Raw genomic sequence first — 20,373 nt, forward strand, 5'->3', positions numbered from 1 at the left:
TTGGGTCTGCTAGATGCCTGAACAAGTTAATGACTGACAACCACTATGTTACAGTGCTTGGTGGAATTTGAAGTCACTCATGGACATCCACAACAAATATTTCATCAGGATAATTCAACATGTAATTTTTCCATAAGTAATATGTTTGAGGCGCATTTTGTTTGAGTTTGAGTTCAGCTGACTGGTGTAGCCACCTCAGTCACCCAACATGAAACCAATCGAGCATCTATAGGACCTGGTGGAGATGGCCAGTCACCCCAAGATACTTCACCAACATATATTACGGAGCAGTGGAAAGCTATGAATTAACATCTTTCCATAGGCGGTATTCTGACTTGTGAAAATCAATCCAAAATTGAGTTGCTGCACTTTGCTGGGCAAGAGAAGGACCTACACAATACTAGGAACCTATCCCATTACTTTTGGCACTTGAGTGTACATTGAATAAATTGGTTTCCACCTAGTGGGTTAACATGCACAATGTTTGAAGATTTTTGAACCACAACTGTAGCAGCACTCCATCCAGATAGAGAACTGTATGCATCTCTCAGTTATTTACTGCACCACCTAAGACATTATGTGTGATTTAAAAATGTTATCCCTTTCTGCCCACTATGAACCTTGCTTGAAATATTAGTCCGCCAAATCAATCTTTGTACACTAGTGTGCATTATGGTGATTGTTCCGCTCTACATTCCCATGTACAGTAGGTGACAATAAGAACAAGGGCCACAGCTGTAACCTCACACTGAAATGTCTCCAAGAATCTGTTACACTTTCTGATTGAAAAAACAACGGTAGCATTTTTGTTATCAGTCAATAATATGACTATTTAGAACTTTTATACGTCAGTTATGGTGAATAATGCTTCAAATCCAGGGATGTGGATTGCTATTGAATTGTGAAAGAACCATCCTACAAAAACCTAGAGATAATAGAAAAAGTCTCCAATGATTGTTAAACAACTTAAATCTGTCCTGGATGGTCAGCATGTACTCGTCAACAAAGGCAAAAATCTTCTAACATACATTTTTTATTACTCAATACGGGGTTAAATGGTGATTTTCATTGTTCTTGCACTTGAGATGGAAAGTCTTTAATTTTGTTGTCAGGGGGTGATTAAATTAACCACTAGGGCATGTAATTACATTGATATACCCGTATATACTCGAGTATAAGTCGACCCGAATATAAGCCGAGGCACCTAATTTTACAACAAAAAACTGGGAAAACCTATTTACTCAAGTGGGACCCTCACTCGAGTATAAGCCGAGGGGGGGCTTTTTCAGCACAAAAATTTTCTGAAAAAGTAGGCTTATACTCGAGTATATATGGTATACATATTTTTAGATGCTGTAGCCTGTAAAACGGGTATATAGGGAATTTTGATAATTTTCCCTACAACCGTTTTCATTGCACAGATGTAGGTTTTCTACATAAATCAACAACCTTCAGCCACACTCACATATACATGTAAAAATATAAAAAAAAAAAATAATAATATATATATATATTATATATATATATATATATATATATATATATATATAAAAAGGTATATATATATATATATATATAAAATGTATGTGTGTATATATATATATATATATATATATATATATATATATTTCAAAGGATGATGTCACTCACCAGTCTAGTAAACAGTCAAAGTTGTTTAATCAGGCAACATGGCAGAGGGTACAGGGTATCACCATCAAGGTTTCGGTCCTCCTCTGGGACCTTTGTCAGAGGAGGACCGAAACGTCGATGGTGATACCCTGTACCCTCTGCCATGTTGCCTAATTAAACAACTTTGACTGTTTACTAGACTGGTGAGTGACATCATCCTTTGAAATATGTACTTACCATATGGAGTGTAATAGCACCTATGGCCACTGATTGTCACCCCAGCAATAATCAACACAACCCAGATGTGAGTGCCAGCCCTATGGAAAATTTTCACTAAAGATGTGGGTCATTCCATGGTAACAAACTAAACAGATCATCTGAAATACATATTTTTTTGAGCATGTGTTTTGATTCTTTTATGCAAAGAAAATGTTTGTGTGGTATGATATGCTTTAATTTTGATGCAAATCTTGTCATGAAAACTGGTAACAAACATTACATAAAAAATAAATTTTCATGAAATGACCCATGTCCAGGTTCAGATTTACTTGGCCCTTATCCCCAAATTATCGGTAGTTCAAATTTTTCTAACTGGCTATCAGCTGCCACGTGTTTTTAGCTAATAAGATCCCACTTTTAAATCTGAGTAAATTCAACTAGCACATCTCTACTTTTCATGTGATTTCTCGGCTTGATCCATCAGAATTGGGTGAAAAGTTTATGGCTATCTTAAGTGTATCAAAAAAAGGGGATTTTGTACTTACTGTTAAATCCTTTTCTCAGACTCCATAGGTGACACTGGAGAGTTACAGTGGGGAATAGAAGGCGACCACAGGGAGCTTGGGCACTTTAGAATAAATTAATAGTGACTAACTCCTCCCCTTCTACTTCCTCTCCTAGGCAGTCTAGGTATGTGCCCGGAGGGAGCTGGAAGAAAGAAAAACACACTTCCAAGAGGAGGTTAAACATAACATAACAAGTCACACACACACTCGCATAGAGTGAAAACATAGTTTGAAGAACATCATTCATAACAGAATGAAAACATCCATAAAAGCTGGTAAAACTTAGAATGAAGACTAAGTACAAAAGTCTCCTAGCCTCAGGTAACTGAACAAACCTGAAATAGCAGTAAAAAGAGAGACAGCGTCGGGTGGGCGTCCAGTGTCACCTATGGAGTCTGAGAAAAGGATTTAACAGTAAGTACAAAATCCCCTTTTCTCTTTCCTCCACAAGGTGACACTGGAGAGTTACAGTGGAAAGGTCCTAGAGCTCCCAACACGGGTGGGATGACGCTGAGAGCCCCTTAACACAGAACGGCCGAACCGCGAAGCAGCTGCCACAAATGTGTCAAATTTGTAAAATCGGACAAAGGTCTTCTGTCCAGACCAAGTAGCCGCTCTACATAGATCTTAAATAGAAACTCCACGGGCAGCCGCCCAGGAGGTACCCACCGACGGTCTAGAATGGGCGGATATCGAAGAAGATGGCACTCTAGAAGAAGCCACATAAGCTTGAAGAATTGTCAACCTGATTCACCTGGCCAGGGCCTGCTTGGAGGCGGGCCATCCAGGACGCAGGGAGTCATAGAGGATAAAAAGAGCATCCGACTTACGCACAGACTCCGTTCTGGCAACGTATATGCGCAAGGCCCGGACCACGTCCAGCGCTCTAGACTCAGCTGAGTCCTCCTGAAAGGCCGGCACCACAATAGGTTGGTTAATGTGAAATGCCGAGACCACCTTTGGGAGAAAAACACTAGAGGTGCGCAGCTCCACTCTATCCTCGTGAAAACGCAAGAAGGGTGCTTTACGAGAGAGAGCACTCAATTCCGAAACCCTTCTGGCCGAGGCCAAGGCCAGCAGTAAGACAGTCTTCCAAGTGACATATTTCAGGTCCACATCCTCCATGGGTTCAAACAGAGAGGACTGGAGGAAGGTCAATACCAAGTCCAAGTCCCATGGAGCAGTGGGAGGCCTGAAGGGAGGTTACAGCCGCAACACCCCCTGGAAGAAAGTCTGTACATGAGGAAGAAGCGCCAGTTTTCTTTGGAAAAAAAATGGAGGGGGCGGATACTTGATCCTTCAAGGACCCCAGCCGGAGTCCTGAGGACAGGCCTTTCTGTAAGAACAGCAGCAACCTGGCCAGCGTGAAATCCACAGGAGAGACCCTCCTGGATTCACACCAGGCCACATAGGCCCTCCAGATGCGATGGTAATGCACCGAGGTAACCTGTTTTCTGGCCCCTATCATGGTAGGTATTACTGCTTGCGGGATCCCTGCTTTTCTCAGAATGGACCTCTCAACAGCCATGCCGTCAAATGTAGATGTTGTAAGTTGGGACAGGTGAATGGACCCTGCGTTAGCAGGTCGTCGCAGAGAGGTAGGGGCCACGGTTCGTCTACTAACAGGCCTGTTAGAACCGTGTACTACGACATGCGAGGCCAGTCCGGAGCAATAAACAGCACTGTCACAGACTCCCGTCGGATTCTCTGAAGAACCCGAGGGATGAGAGGCACAGGAGGGAAGATGTAGAGGAACTGATCCGTCCAAGGGGCAGTGAGAGCGTCTACTGCCACTGCTTGTGGATCTCTTGTCCGAGCGCAGTACCGGGGCAACTGATGGTTGTGCCTGGAGGCCATCATGTCTATCTGCGGACATTCCCACCGATGAGTCGAAGTCTGGAAGACCTGGGGGTTCAGACACCACTCTCCGTGATGGACGTCTCGGCGGCTGAGGTAGTCTGCCTCCCAATTTTCCATGCCTGGTATGAAAATGGCAGACACGGCCCCTGCATGCTCCTGCACCCAGCACAGAATCCTCTTCACCTCTCTCATCGCTGCCCGGCTGCGAGTGCCTCCCTGTTTGTTTATGTAAGCCACAGCCGTGGCGTTGTCGGACTGCACTCTGATGTCCTTGTTGCGGAGAACGACTTCCGCTTGGAGGAGGGCATAGTACACCGCTCGGAGTTCCAGCACATTGATGGACATCTGTGCTTCCTCCGGGGTCCACAGTCCCTGGAAGTGGAGACCGAGTGTGACCGCTCCCCAGCCCCTGAGGCTGGCATCTGTGGTGAGGAGCATCCAGTTGTGTATGGCGAACCTCCATCCTTCCTGCAGGTTGCTGGAGTCGAGCCACCACGCCAGTGATGCTCGAGCCTGATGGGAAAGAGAGATTCGCTGATGCAGAAAAAGGTGCGAACCTGTCCACTGGCGGAGCAGACACAGATGGAAGGGGCGAGGTTGAAAACACCCGTACTGCACCGCCTCGAACGTGGCCACCATCCTTCCCAGCAGCCTTGTGCAGAGGAGGACTGAGACCTTCCGATGCTGCAGCACCAGGCGAACCGATTCCTGCAAGGACAATATCTTGTCCATTGGGAGGAAAACCCTTCTCTGAACGGTATCCAAGGTCATCCCCAGGAACAGAATCCTCTGTGAGTGGGTCAGTTGTGACTTCTGGATATTGAGCATCCAGCCATGGGACTCCAGGGTCTGACGTGTCAGCTGGATGTTGTGCAGCAGGATCTCCTTGGACGGAGCCTTCAACAGGAGGTCGTCCAAGTAAGGGACAATGGTAACTCCCTGAGCCCTGAGTATTTCCATCATGACAGCCATGACTTTGGTAAATACCCGTGGCGCAGAGGAGAGGCCAAAGGGAAGGGCTCTGAACTGTAGGTGACAGCTCCGAACGGCAAACCGCAGATAGGCCTGGTGAGGGGGCCAGATGGGGATATGCAGGTATGCATCTTTTATATCGATGGATACTAGAAACTCCCCAGGCCTGCAATGACTGACTGCATAGACTCCATCTTGAAGCGAGTGAACCGCAGAAACGGATTGAGCTGTTTCAGATTCAAGATGGGCCTTACTGAGCCGTCCGGCTTGGGAACCAGAAACAGGCTGGAATAGAATCCCTTTGCCTTTTCCGATTCTGGGACTGGGATAACCACCCCCATGTCCCTGAGCTTTTGAATGGCAGCCTGCAAAGCCCTTCCTTTCTCCTGAGAAGCTGGCAAACCCGTGGGAAAAAAACGCAGAGGAGGAGGCAACAAGAAGTCTATCTTGTAGCCTACTGCCACCAGGTCCTTTACCCATGCGTCCTGGCAAGACATGGACCAAGCCTGTTGGTAAAACAGCAGACAGCCCCCCCACCCTGCGCTCCGGACAGGGACTGGGAGAGTCATGCTGAGGGCTTTGAGGTTACCTTTGCATCCAAGATGGGTGCGCTGGCTGAACCTCTGCCTCTTCCTCGGAAGCCTCTAGAACTGGTAGCCGCTCCACGTGACCTACCCCTGAATCTGGGGGTGGGTCGGAAGGAACGAAAGGACTGCCCTCCAGTAGTTGGGAAGGACCTGAGTGGGGGAGGAGCTGCTGTAGGCAGAAACTGTGACTTACCCCCGTAGCCTGTGAGATCATCTTGTCCAGCTCTGGACCAAAGAGCGCCTCACCAGCAAAGGGTAATGCTTCCACCGCCTTCTTGAAGTCGGCGTCCACATTCCACTGTCTCAACCAAAGAGTACGGCGAGCTGAAACTGAGAGGGCAAAGACACGAGCCGCCAGCATACAAACATCTGAAGAGGCTTCAACTAAGTAACCTGCAGCCTCACGTATGTGTTCCACGAGAAGCAACATATCACCTGCCCCTGGGTCTAGAGAGGAGGCCACCTGGGATGCCCAGACCTCCATGGCCCTATTGACCCAACAGCCCACCTGTGCTGGCCTTTGCAAGAGACCTGCGGCCGAATAAATATTCTTCAGGGTGCTCTCTAACCTTCTGTCAGATACATCCTTAAGGGTAGAGGCTCCTGGTATGGGCAACACTGTCTTTTTAGACAAGCGTGATACCGAAGAGTCTACAGCAGGGGGTGTCGCACATGACTTCCTAGCATCCTTAGGAAAGGGATAGGAAGTGAAAAACCTCTGGGACACCTGAAACTTCTTGTCCGGGTGTAACCAAGCTTTTTGCAAGTGGTCATCCAGCTCTTCTGAGGCTGGGAAGCATGCAGACCGTTTCTGCTTTTTAGCAAACACTGAGGGGCGCACAGCAGGCCTCTCCTCTTCAGAGACATTGAGGGTTAAATGGACTGCTTGTATTAAGTCCTCTAAACCCTGAGAGGGGACATCAGTGTCCTGTAGCACTGGAGCCTCAGGCTCATTAAATTCACCCCCTAGATCTGGCATGTCATCCTCTGTATCATCTAACAGAGGGACCTGAGGAAAAATCCTATTAGCAGAAGCCAGTCTAGGGGGAGGGGGTGCTGGGGTGTCTGCATGTAATGCTCTAGACAGACCCTCAACAGCAGAGGTTAACTCTGCCAGTTGATCCCTGGCTGCATCCCTGTCTTGTCTGGCTGAAGATAACTCAGAAGCCAGCTGAGAAATAACTGTTGACAATTGAGAAGCCCATACAGGAATATCCTGGCCAGCCGCTGAAGGAGGGGGGACTGGGGCTGCAGCACATGGGGGACATAAAATGGCGCCCTCAGCGTGTGGGGTGAACTTAGTGCTGCACTTCTTGCAAGCAATCTTTTTAGGAGCCCCACCAGCCATCATACACTCATCAATCCACAGAGAGGAGAGAGAGAGGTTAAGCACCGGACAGGAGGTATACGAAAAGCAGAGTCTGCCACGAGCCAGAGACGCGCACTGTATATAAATATAACTTGCGCCGGCTAATGGACCTTTTTGGACACAATCCAAGCCGCCCTGACCTCCTATGTCCCGCTGTGACTCACTGTACCAGGGTCACCTGCACTCTTCAGACGCCTCGAGGGAGCCGCAGATCATGCTGCTGCTTCAATGGCTGCCGCACCTATGAAGAAGGAGGAAGCGGAAGTGCCCAGCATGCCGCGCGCCTATGCTCCGCTCCTCGCTAATGGTGCTGTATTTGAAAGTGCGGTGCCGCAATCTTTTTTCGCTGAATCCCCCGCTAACAGGGGATCAGCGTTATACTTACCCCTGCCTTGGCTGTCGGGTGCGGCATGCTGACTGGTCCTCGAGGCGCGCTGCGCGCAGCGGCGACGGGACCTCAGGATCTGTGGATCCTGCAGCCGGCCACCGGAGGCGAGCTGCGTGCAGCTGCGACCGGACCCGCCGACAGTGCCCTCGTTGCAGGCAGGTAGGGACAGGGGGCTACCTGCGTGTCCTCCTGCTGATTGCAGATCATTAAAAACTATTTCAAAATAAAAAAGCCCAGGAGTGAGCAATGAATGCACCCAGCTCCCGTAGGGCACATGCTAAGACTGCCTAGGAGAGGAAGTAGAAGGGGAGGAGTTAGTCACTATTAATTTATTCTAAAGTGCCCAAGCTCCCTGTGGTCGCCTTCTATTCCCCACTGTAACTCCCCAGTGTCACCTAGTGGAGGAAAGAGAAAAATGTATTAATCCTACTCATATACATCTTAATTTAAGATATGTTGCTACAGGTTCCTCTTGTTCAAGTCAAGTCTGTCAAATAGCATTAAAGGCTTTTATTTTTTTGAAAATATTTATGGCAAACACTTGCTGCTGAATAATACAGACATGTTATTTACGCTGTGGCTTGAGGCAAAGAGCCCTTCTCAGCGAGCCAGGTCCTAGGTGACTCTAGTGTGCGCCTGTCATGCTCATTTTTGCATAAAGAAAAAGTGACAAAACTGATCAATTTGATGTGCGTCATTTGCTAATCCAACAAAATTTAAATGTATGCAAAAAAAGGGCACCTATGCTTCTTCTCATGCCAAGTTCCACTGTGACTTTTTAAATTTGCAAAACCAATTCATGTGTCAGTAATGGTCACAGCTTAGAGTATCGAGAGCACTGAGCATATTTTTGTGGATTTGTTGATGCGTATAAGATGCAAAAATTAATGAAATGGTACTTGTTTCCTAGCACAGTGCCCATCGTATGCCATCGCATACCACTAATTAAGGTATGCGATGGGACCAGATTATCGGGTCCTAAGAGCCGCACTGTACAATTTTAATATCACGTTGCATCGCATGACATTACAATGGTATGCAATGCAATTTATAATTGTACAGGCACCCTGATGGGTGATTACTATCTTAAATGCACCCCCATTATTAACGCCACTCCCACTATCAACGCCAACCCGAAGTGTGGCGAGGGGCGGCGGTACGCGTCCTCTGACCTTTTTTTATACCCCCACTATTCATGTCGGCGTGGAGTTGATTTTACATAGTGTTGCGAGCGCAGCGAGCCACTGAGCCCGTAGCTCGGCGAGCCCCGCGAGGGGACGCGGAATACATGTGAAGTAATCCGCGTCCGCTCGGCACGGTTCGGGCTCCACGCCGACATGGATAGTGGGGGTATGAAAAGGCAGGAGGACGCGTACCGCAGCGCTCGCCACGCTTCGGGTTGGCGTTCATAGTGGGGGTGCATTTAACATAGTACTCACCAGTAATCATCAGTGTGCCTGTACAATTAAAAAATCGTTTTGATTGCGATTGATACGATCAAAACAATAGCATATGATGAAAATCGTGGGCGCGGTGCTAGGAAACAAGTACCAATGACATATATGGTACGTTACTCATCATGCCATATGGTGTAAAGACAATAGGTTTATGAGAGCACATCTGTATAGCTGAGAAAAACGAATTATAAGGACTGTAAGTACACGTTGAATATCCGTTATCCAAAATATACCTTATCCATAGTTTCCAAAATCTTATTTTTTTATTTTATGTTTTGCTAAAAGCAGTACTAGGACTACTGTAACTTGCACCACTGATGATGATGATATGTAACTGGCACTAAATATGGGCAAGAAAATTATTAACTGGCATTCACATTGGCCTGAGATAGTACACAAACTTTGTTTCATGTTTTGAAACCTTGTTTAATGCACAAAAAAATTGTATGTTTAAACAATATAAATGCAAGATACCTAATTGAAATATAAAAATATTCCGAAATACAGAATAATCCTACATCCAAAATGCTTCTGGTACCGAACATTTTGGATAAGAGATAATCAACATGTAATTAAGTTAATTACCAAATTTCTTTGGGTCTAAAAAAAAAAAAAAGGTACTTGTTTCCTAGAAGGGCGCCCACGATTTTGATCTTAGGCATCGCAAGGAAAAAAAATCGCGTCGTCGCATCGTATGCGGCCAAAAAATCGCATGCGATGCGACCAACGCGATTTTACCTAGGGAACAATGTTAAATGGCCCACAGACCCCAAATATCCACCCTGAAATGGCCACCCCACCATCAACGTCAACCCTAAGCGTGGCGAGCGCAGCGAGCCCGCGAGGGGCGGCGGTACGCGTCCTCTGACCTTTTCATACCCCCACTATCCACGTCGGCATGGAGTTGAGAATAGAAAGTGTGGCGAGCGCAGCGAGCCACCGAGCCGGAAGTGTGGCAAGCGTAGCATGCCCCGCGAGGGGACGTGGAAAACGCTCCCGAAGCGTAGAGAGCGCAGCGTGCCCCGCGAGGGGACACGGATTACTTAACATGTATTCCGCGTCCGCTCACCACGCTTCGGGCTCGTATTACGCGGGGCTCGCCTCACTGCGCTCGCCACACTTTCTATTCTCAACTCCACGCCAACGTGGATAGTGGCGGTATGAAAAGGTCGGAGGACGCGTACCGCCGCCCCTCGCGGGCTCGCTGCGCTCGCCACGCTTCGGGTTGACGTTGATGAAGGGGTGGCGTTAGCAATTGGGGGGGGGGGGGCATTTCACACTTCAGGGTGGCTATTTGGGGACTGTGGGCCATTTAACATTGTTCCCTATGTAAAATCGGGTCAATTGGGCCATTTAACATTGTTCCCTATGTAAAATCGGTAATCGCGTCTGTCGCATCGCATGCAATTTTTTGGCCGCATGCGATGCGACTGACGCGATTTACATTTTACCACACATTTCTATGTAAAATCGCGGGCATCGCATGCCAGTATAATGGCATGCGATGCCCGCGATGGGCGCCGTTCTAGGAAACAAGTACCAAAAAAAAAATATATAGTAACTGATGTAATAATGGTTTTGCCAAAAATTTTCAAAATCAAATTTATGATTGTACTGTATGTTTCATTCAGTTTCTACAAATATTCTCCCATCCTCAAACTTTCTCACTCCTTTAGGTTATTTTTACTTTATTATAAAAATGTATTAGGAATTTACATGGTTTCTGTGGTTCTCATACATATACTGTAAGCCCTAATTTAGCAGCACTAAGAATGGGGCGAATTTTGCTCCATTCCAATCTTTGGGGGTCTGCGCATGTGCAAGCCTGAATTTGCGCATGTGCAGACCACAGCAATGAACAGCTTAGGCGAGTTACACACCAGTCAGGCTGTTCTTTGCGGGGAAGGAAGGCGGAGGGCGGTGAAGTCACTGGACCATGAGAGAGCACAGTGTTTTATGGGCATCCCAAATGGGTACACAGACGGAGCCAATGCCTGCCGGGGGTGGGCGGCTGACGTGAGCTGCCCGCCTCGTCTTTGCCGTTGCGCTTTTTCACTGACTTGTGAAGACCATCAAATGATTTCTCCTACTAGCGGAGGCATGCAAGGGTATGTGGTCTCTTAAACATCCCCTCACATGGTACTGAGGGAATTCAGTATAGGGGCGGGGGGGGGGGGGGATATATGGCAGGGTGTTGTCTCAGGTGCTCGTTAAGCTGTGATGTTCGCAGCTTACTGAACCAACGTGAACTAGGGCCATACTGTGGAAACCCATGGTATTGGTCCCCTGGGACGATTCAATTAGTCACGAATGTAGGAAATGAAATAAAATCCCGATATATATAGCCTGTTTATAGCACATACTACTGTAGAGTCAGTGATAAGTTCACCTGACCAATGTGTTTGCCCTCTTACCGGTGAGGAAAATAAAAAGTGTCTATCTGACATACCACCTTTTTTCACACAAGGTAAATTACAAAGTCTAATTGAACTACCCCAATAGTGGTGTTCTATGTACAATGGATAGTTTTATGCATCTCAGGTGAAACTTTGTTCTGTTGTATTTGATGCATTATAGTTATTATTTAAATTGAAGTATTACATTGTATAGCCATAGAAAACTTACCAATGCTGGAACCCAAGCAGATTTTTTTTTGTCTCCAATATTTAAGGAAGCACAGACAACCTTCCCAAGTAATTCATCGCCAGTTTTATCCTCATCTTCTTCATCATCACTAGAAGATGTGGAAGACTCTTCTTCTGGACTAAAATAAAAAAAAAAAAAATTCTATGAGATATTATTAAATCCATTTCATGAGAGATGTCTACAAATCTACTTTGAAGCAAGACATAAGTTTATTATATATTTATTACAAATAAAAGAAAGCTCTTTGACTGGAACAGCACCATTAACATTCATGTACTAATGCACCAATGCAGTCACTGTTGAATTTCAAAGTGGTTCAATAATATAGGCATTACAGTTCTGAAAAGTATTTTAATACCACATTAACAAAGAAATATACCCAAATCCCTGGTTTTACCAGTCCAGTGTTCGCGAAAACCACCCAAAAAAGTGGGTCCCGGGGACCCTTTACTTCTAAAAATTGGGGTCCTACCTGACCTTTTCTGGGTCCCAACGGAATAAAGCCTCCTCTCGCCTTCTCCCCAGCATGGCACATGTGGGTCGGGGGGGGGGGGGGGGAGTATGAATTGGCCGACTCGCATAAAGATACATACAGTATACACTAGAAACTATATAAACCTGAAAAAAGGGACAGTGCGCGCCAAAGGCGCGCGCTAAAAATTTAGGTCATGTTTTTTTACATGCACACACCGTTATGCCCAGTACACATTACAGCACACACCGTTACGCCCAGTACACATTACAGCACACACCATTATGCCCAGTACACATTACAGCACACACCGTTATGCCCAGCACACGCCGTTATGCCCAGTACACATTACAGCACACGCCGTTATGCCCAGTACACTTTACAGTACACACCGTTATGCCCAGTACACACTACAGTACACACCGTTATGCCCAGTACACACTACAGTACACACCGTTATGCCCAGTACACTTTACAGCACACACCGTTATGCCCAGTACACATTATGACCTGGTGCTAGGGCCTCTTTGAGGGAAGATAGCCAACATTGGGGAGAAGTGACCCAAGGGGGTCCTGGTGCTGGGTACTGTTTGGCTGGAGGGTACCTGGTCTGGGTAATGGCGGCGGTTGGGTGCTGTTTGGCTGGAGGGTGCCTGGCGCTGGGTAAGTGTGGCAGCGGGAGTAGGGGGATACCTTTCTGCTGGATCAAGTTGCAGGCTCCAGCCTGTCCTGACACCGACACCCGGCCTCTGGTCCCTGGTCTCCCGCTGCAGACGATGCTACACAAAGGTAGCATTGCCGCACTCAGTTGCGCTGTTCTCTGCAGCCGCTGGAGTTGGCTGTCACTCCACGCCGTCTCCATGTCTGCGCGCCGCTCTCCTTCAGCCAGCGGGTGGACTAGTGCGGGCGCCGGAACGTTGCCCCACTTAGTCATAACTCCCGTCACTGGCTCTTGAGGCGTCCTCTCTCCCTCCAGCGGTCCCGGGGTGCATGCCTTCTCAGGTCAGGACAGCTTCTTCTCCCGTCCGCCTCTGATTTCCCGCCGTCACTTCACTTCTACTCCTCCGCGGACACACGCGCTGCTCCCTCTGGTCACACCGCTTCCCTTCTCGCTGGGACCTCTGACCCCTCTTCTCACTAGTCACACCTCACTTCCTCCTCGCTCCCATACATCCTCCAGTGCTGTCAATCAGCCTGGGGATGTTTTCTTCGCACCCCAAATGATCTGGGTATTAACCCTGCCCCCACTGGAAGACAGTGGCGAAGGCTGGGGTGCCACAATTGGCTGCCAGGCGGCCACTGTACAATGATTGAGTCCCGGCGGCCGCTGCAGTGATTGGCTCGCAGCGGCTCACGCCGGCGTCTCAGTCACAGGTACAGAATCTGAATCTGCACAGCGCGTCCTCGGGGACCCCTTTAGATTTGACAGCTGAGTCCCCGGGGACTGTTTTGGGGGAAAATACGCGCTATAGCGCGTTTTTGCGAACCCTGCAGTCATTTGAATGCTGGGTTGTATTTCCAGTCCTAATCTGACCCCCCACCTCTCTCACACAATCACACAAAAAAGCAGATGACTGGGTCAAGCACTCCTACCCTGTAATTTGCTGATCAACAAGTGTGAAAGGGTCAATTCTGGTCAAAATTGCAAGGTCCTGGATTGAGCATAAAACCTGGGAATTTTACTTTTTCCCCGCCTTTCAAATTCCTGCATTTGACGTCTTTTGAAGTGATGGTCGGAGTTTGCTATTCAAATGTATTTTCATTAGATGTATAATCTGCTACAGTTGTTTTAATTATCACAGCCAGGTGGACAAATTCCTGGCTGCACCTACAGCACAGCAGCCGCTCCAACCTTGTCAGGAGAGTAGGAGAGGTGAAGGCAAGATGGTGCCTGATTAAGTAGGGGAAAGCTTACTCCCTGCACACAAAAGGGCCACCAGACCACAGCCCAGCTGGGCACATAAGACATGTGAATGATGCCCGTCACATATAAGGAGTAAGTAGAGGCTATAATTGCCACACCGACCCCATTGCTTTCAAAAGCCGTTTGAGATATTACATCACAGCTGCAGCAGCTCACACAAAGGGTTACCTTCACTGAAGATCAAATTGGCACCCACTCCCACGATATTACTGACATTCAAAACCAAGTCAAGCAGCTTACAAAGCATAACTATCAGTTACAGAACAAGGTTGAGGAGAATCGGCCTTGCAGGAAAAATATCCGACTGGTCGGATTGCCTGAATCAGTTTTGTCCGCAATACTCTTCCCTCATTGCTTGGAATAGAGATGGTTTGGCAGGACATGGCTATTGTGAGGGTTCATAAGGTCGGTATGATACCCACACCTTCCAGACCACGAGCGGCGTCACCCTTTTTCACTCCCTCAATTACCGTCATAAAATAAAGATCTAGTCTGCATCCCATAAAGCGAAGGACCTATCATGGGAGGGTCAACGAGCTGCATGACTTCCAAGACTACGCTGCAGAACTTTCCAGGGCTAGAAAAGCGTTTTCTCCCATCTCCATTCCCAACATCACGGTATAGGATGGGGTAGAACAGTAACGGTCTGTGCTTTTTGTTGTTTTATATTTTGACTTCTACCAGAAGTTCTGGTAAGCTCCCTTCTAGTTCTTAGATCGTTCTCATCCTTTATAATGTTTACGGGGTGGTTGGTCAAGCAGGTGCAGCATGTACTGGATTTAGTATACGCTTACTTGAATGTTCTTTACATCTGTAGGAAGTTGTGCCCTGAATGCTAGCATCTAAGGTTTTTCGGGGTTTTTTTCAGGGCTGTGGAGTCAGAGTTGGAGTCGGAGAAAATTTCGAGTGCCTGGAGTCGGAGTCGGCAAACATTGCACCGACTCCAAAAATTATAATTAATGACTTCTCTACTGTAAGAATAAAGACCAATGCATGCAGTGCCTCACGTAATCGCAAAACGAACACGTTAAGTGACCGTGAAAGAGCATGCTTTTCATGTGCTTCACTATATGGCATGCAACGCACAATTCGGAGCACCAATACTTATAAATGTATTCTCCCTTGTAGTTTACAACTTATTTCCAACGTTCAATAAGGTTTTCAATACCTCGTTGGTAGAAATTACCTGGTGTAGACTCGAAAAATTCATTCAACCAAGCTCTCCCACCATACGCACAACATCTTTTTATGCGAATGAAGATCTTGTTTCATGCGTGGGGTCGTTTGTTTACCTTGGCAAAGCCATTCCTTACGCTGGTTCATATTGATGTACAGGCACCATTTTTCATCGCCAGTAACGATTCGGTAAAGAAATCGTTCCTTGTGTCCATGAATTGAACGGTGACGAGCAAGCAAACCAGCGGAGATTGTGGCTCGTTGATTTTTGTTGTCGTCACAAAGCATGCGGAACTCATGCTCCACACTTCTGAACCTTTCCTATTGTTTTTGTTCCCAAAACAACCAAATAATGTGGTTTTTATCTTTGAACTGGTAAAGTTCCTGTTCCTGATGTTTATGCCTACTGCTACTATCCAACCATTTAATTAATTAATAAAAAAAATTAATAAAACTTTGTTTTCATTGTGTTTGTCCTTTGCTTAAACTGTTCAATACAGTAGACTGTTGGCTTCCCAGCCTCTAGTTTCTGTAGTAATAATATGTATGTTGCCTTTCTTTCCTTCAAGGAATGTATCAAATACATTTGCATATTAATACAGAGGAGTCGGAGTCGAGGAGTCGGCGTTAGAAGTACGAGGAGTCGGAGCCGGAACATTTATCTACCGACTCCACAGCCCTGGTTTTTTTTTTTTTACATTCTGCTTCTTTCTGTCCCGTCCCCCCTCGTTCCTGTCCCCTCCCTTCAAACTCCTTGCTGTAATTCAATATACATGCACACTCTGTTTTTTTTTACTGTGCGGAGGTGAGAATGTGTCTCTAGGGACACCGCACCCTTTTCTTTCAAATACCGCATAATTCCTGATCTTCACATTTGTGGAATGTAGGTGCTATACATTCCTCGGCCAAATGGAGGAAAATATTACTTTATCTCAATAAAACAAATGCTGATTTGGTCTGTTTACAGGAGACACATCAAACATCCCCAGAGACTTAGAAACTTCCAAATCCTTTCTTGAAAAAATTATAGCTCTTCTTACCCCTTATATAGATAACCTCATCATTGGTGGGGATTTTAACCTTATTTCCTCAGAGCTTTTAGATGGCTTAAGGCTGGGGTGCCAACTGCGGTCCTCGAGAGCTACCAACAGTTAATGTTTTCCATGTCTCCTCACAGAATCACAAATTAAGTAATTAGCTCTACCTGTAGATCTTTTAAAATGTTTAGTGAGCAATGAGTACACCTGTGCAGCAGCTAGGTTGTCTGGAAAATAGGAACTGGACGAGGACTGGAGTTTGCTACCACTGGTTTAAGGACTACCACGGGAACCACGACTCTCCCCAAATTGGGTATTCAGCTATTTGTTGAAGTCCTGGGCGTGGTTGATGTTTGGCGCGCTGCTCACTCCACACCTGCCTTTCCACTGCACATGGCTCTCTACCGTATCGACTATCTCTTTCTCTGACACACTTTTCCCCCTGGTAACTACCTCTCACATCTCCTCTATCTTCCTTTCTGATCATGCGGTGGTTGCTGCCACCATATCTTTCACAGAAGACCCCGGGCTCATCTAAACTATGGAGATTCCCAACCAGATTTTGTAAATCCCCTAAATTTCATAGCATGTTTGAGACCACATGGGAGGACTTCTCTTCCTATAACGCTGAATCCACCCTGTCAAATCCAACTTGGTTTTGGATGACTGCTAAAGCAGTGCTCAGGGGTACTATCATGTCCTTCACCACAGCCTTAAAGGAATACTGTAAAAAATACATACTGTTACAAAACTCCCTAATTGAGGCTTTTCAGCAATTCAAGACTTCCCCCTCCCCCCTTTATAGACAACTTTAGTTATTAGCTAAGACTCACTTCGACGAATAACTTAATTGTGAAAGTTATTGCTAAACTAGAGGGATAGGCTGCCCTCCCCTTGTTGACATTAGGTAGGATACCCGTCCTGAAATCAGTGATATTCCCACAATTTTTCTATTTGATGCAACTTCTTCCCTTTCTCATTCCTGACGCAGATATGCACCGCTTAAAAAGAGCCATGATACGCTTTATCTGGAATGGGAAGCAATCAAAACTTGCCTACCCCAAATTGATCATGGACAGGTTGGAGGGAGGAGCTGGTCTACCTGACTTCACGTTCTACTCCATCTCTATCCTCACGCTGCACGGTAGACTGGATACTCCCCCGCGGGACTTACACTGACTTACTGCTGGAAGCAGCCATAGTTCACCCTTTCTCTCTCTCTGTGCTCTATTACATGCCACACAAAAAAAATCAATCATACCCCCTTTTATCCTCAATCACCCCCTCTTTCTAAACACCTACCTTAGTTGGGTGAAATTGTACAGAAAACTCACATTAGATTGCATGGCCTCCCCATATGTAACCCATATGTAAGGGGCAATCGATCCTTTATTTGTCCTTCCTTACACAATTCTTCTTTTCTGTAGTGGTGTGGGGGGGGGGGGGAGGGGGGGAGGGTTATGCGCAGCAATCCAGATGATTTCACCCGGTGGCTACATACTAACTTTTGCCAATTTCAAGCTCAGGTTCCTGAACCCCAAGATCCACTTTATGTACTTGCAGTCACGCCACTATGTACAATCGCTTAATTAGACCCTTACTTATCCTCACCTATGTCAGACTTAGCCAAGTCTTTCCAATATTGGGAATCGCTTCCGTACCAAACCAAACGTATCTACTCCCTTCTAATTAATCTCCCCTACTCATCCCATCTCGCCTCCTTAGCGGAGACATGGAAGTGTGAGGTTCCTGAAGTTCCCACGACTATTTTTACATTAGGCCACCATTATGAAAGTGCTGGGATCTGCCTGCCTACAGGAAGTGCACTTCAAATCCACTGTTGACCTAAAAGAGCCTATCTACCTCCTTCAATCAGAGCATACTTCACTCCTCCTGCTAATGACCGCTGTCCTAAGTGCAGCAAGACGCGGGCATTGTTCTTTTACTGTTTCTGGGAATGTTCTAACGCAAGACTGTTTTGGAATAAATTGTTTTCCTTCATTAATTCTGTTTTTGGTTTCTCCTTAACACTGCTTCCCATGGCATTTCTGTGCATAAAATTTCAGTGTCTGGGACTCCACAACGACCGACATTAAACGCATGTACACCTTTTTCGTCGTACTGTTTACAATTTGCTTAGTAGTTAATCCTGAAACACTGGGTATCTAAATATGCCAAATATGACCCACTGTGCCAGTGAGGGCTAACCTTGACACTCCAGCTGTTGTTGAACTACACATCCTAGCATGCAAAGCATCAGTTTTAGCATGGCCAAATAGTAAAGCTGTAGCAGGGCATGCTAGGATGTGTAGTTCAACAACAGCTTGAGTGTCAAAGTCATCCAACACTGCACTATGCATTTAAATATAGGTCTGATCATGACTGTTGATGCATGGTGTGCCACACACCATATTTTTGTCAATAAATAATTTTATTGCAAATAAAAAAAATTAAGTATTTTCCTATTATCAATGCAAAGTTTGCAGTCTCTGCATATTTTCAACAAAATAGAAAATATCATGCAATAAGAGGCTAATTGTTAATAACAAAGTATGAACTGTAGACAAGTTTTATTCACGCGTAGTTGTTCCCTACCTCTTATTCATTTAAATTTTATTTTAATGCAGTATTTCTAGAATAATGATTCAAACTTACATGTGAGTCGATCTTCTTCCACGATTAGTTTTTTTCCCTATTACAGGTGTTCCAAAATGTTCTGGATTGGTTAGTGGCAGCTGATCTAATGTCTATAGAGGAAAGAAAAACATTATCACTGTAGTTAACATAACAACTGGGAAGTAAAAATCTGTACTTTAAAAATGAATATTGTATTTAATTATTAAAACGAGCATGTAGACCTTTTTCATGTGTCATCGTTTTCACAGTCTAACAGTCATGGTCCACCTCACTGTTGCCCTAATGATCTACACACCTTTAAAAAAATGCATGTAGTAATTTTTATTATGATTTGAAGCTTAGTTATCATATGCTAACCAAATAAAAATTTTACAACTAGGAAGGACAAAAAAGAAAACAAACTTGTGTTTATCCCTATTTTCATATATTGTGTTGACCAAGAATATGTACCTGTGAATGTATGCTGGGGTACATTGCATACACATGAGCAAAGGAAAATAATCAATCATTGTTTATAGGTGGACAGAGGCAAACATTGTTGAGACAAATAACTGACACAGAAACAAAGGGTCTTCTGGTAGATTCACATTCCTAACAGAAAACTTTCCGTATGTTCAAAAAGTTACAACATATTTATTTGGGCAGACAGATCTAGAGATTTAATATAAGGGCCCCACTTTTTCTAAAAGGGTAAATTGCCTTTCAAGACATAGCATCTTCTGTACTTGTTTCCTAGCACGGCGCCCGTCGTGGTACATTGCATGCCTTAAGTTAAGGTACTTAAGGCATGCGATGGACGCGATCGACCTGATTTTCTGTCTTTAACTGGCTCAATTGCCAGTAAAAGTGAAAATCGCGTTGATCGCGGCCCCTAATAAGGGGCCGCAATGCGACCGACGCGATCAACGCGATTTCCCCTTAGGGAACAATGTTAAAGTGAAAATCAGGTTTATCACGTCCGCGATGCGATCAACCCGATTTCACATAGGTGACAATGTTAAATGGGCCAATATGGCCCATTTAACATTGAATATGTGTAAAAAGCATGTTTAATCCCCCCCCCCCCCCAATTTTAAACGCCACCCCGCTATTGACGCCAACCCGAAGCGTGGTGAGCACAGCGAGCCCGCAAGGGGCGGCGGTACGCGTCCTCCGACCTTTTCATACCCCTACTATCCACGTCGGCGTGGAGTTGAGAATAGAAAGTGTGGCGAGCGCAGCGAGCCACCGAGCCCGAAGCGTGGCGAGCGCACGTGGATAGTAGGGGTATGAAAAGGTCAGAGGACGCGTACCGCCGCCGCTCGCCACGCTTCGGGTTGGCGTCTATAGCGGGGTGGCGTTAAAATTGGGGGCCATTTCAAACAAATGGTGGGGTTTCTATTACAATGGTTTTTTTGGGGTCATTTCACAATAAAATGAATGCAAAATCGCGTA

The 20,373-nt window shown here is 46.0% G+C and overlaps 1 protein-coding gene across 2 annotated transcripts in view; it reads right to left on the reverse strand.

Annotated features, from left to right (window-relative positions):
* Positions 1–20,373, reverse strand: part of ARID4B (AT-rich interaction domain 4B) — a 167,224-nt gene that overhangs the window by 67,893 nt on the left and 78,958 nt on the right. For both annotated transcript variants that reach the window (XM_083176448.1, XM_083176447.1), the window contains exons 7-8: positions 18,958–19,049; positions 11,673–11,811 (exon numbers count right to left, since the gene is read on the reverse strand). In XM_083176448.1, coding sequence (XP_083032574.1) covers positions 11,673–11,811; positions 18,958–19,049 — 231 coding nt within the window. The remainder of the gene's footprint in view (positions 1–11,672; positions 11,812–18,957; positions 19,050–20,373) is intronic.

Source organism: Crinia signifera, chromosome 3, assembly GCF_055691185.1.
Source record: "Crinia signifera chromosome 3, ASM5569118v1, whole genome shotgun sequence".
In the NCBI taxonomy this organism is placed as follows: domain Eukaryota; kingdom Metazoa; phylum Chordata; class Amphibia; order Anura; family Myobatrachidae; genus Crinia; species Crinia signifera.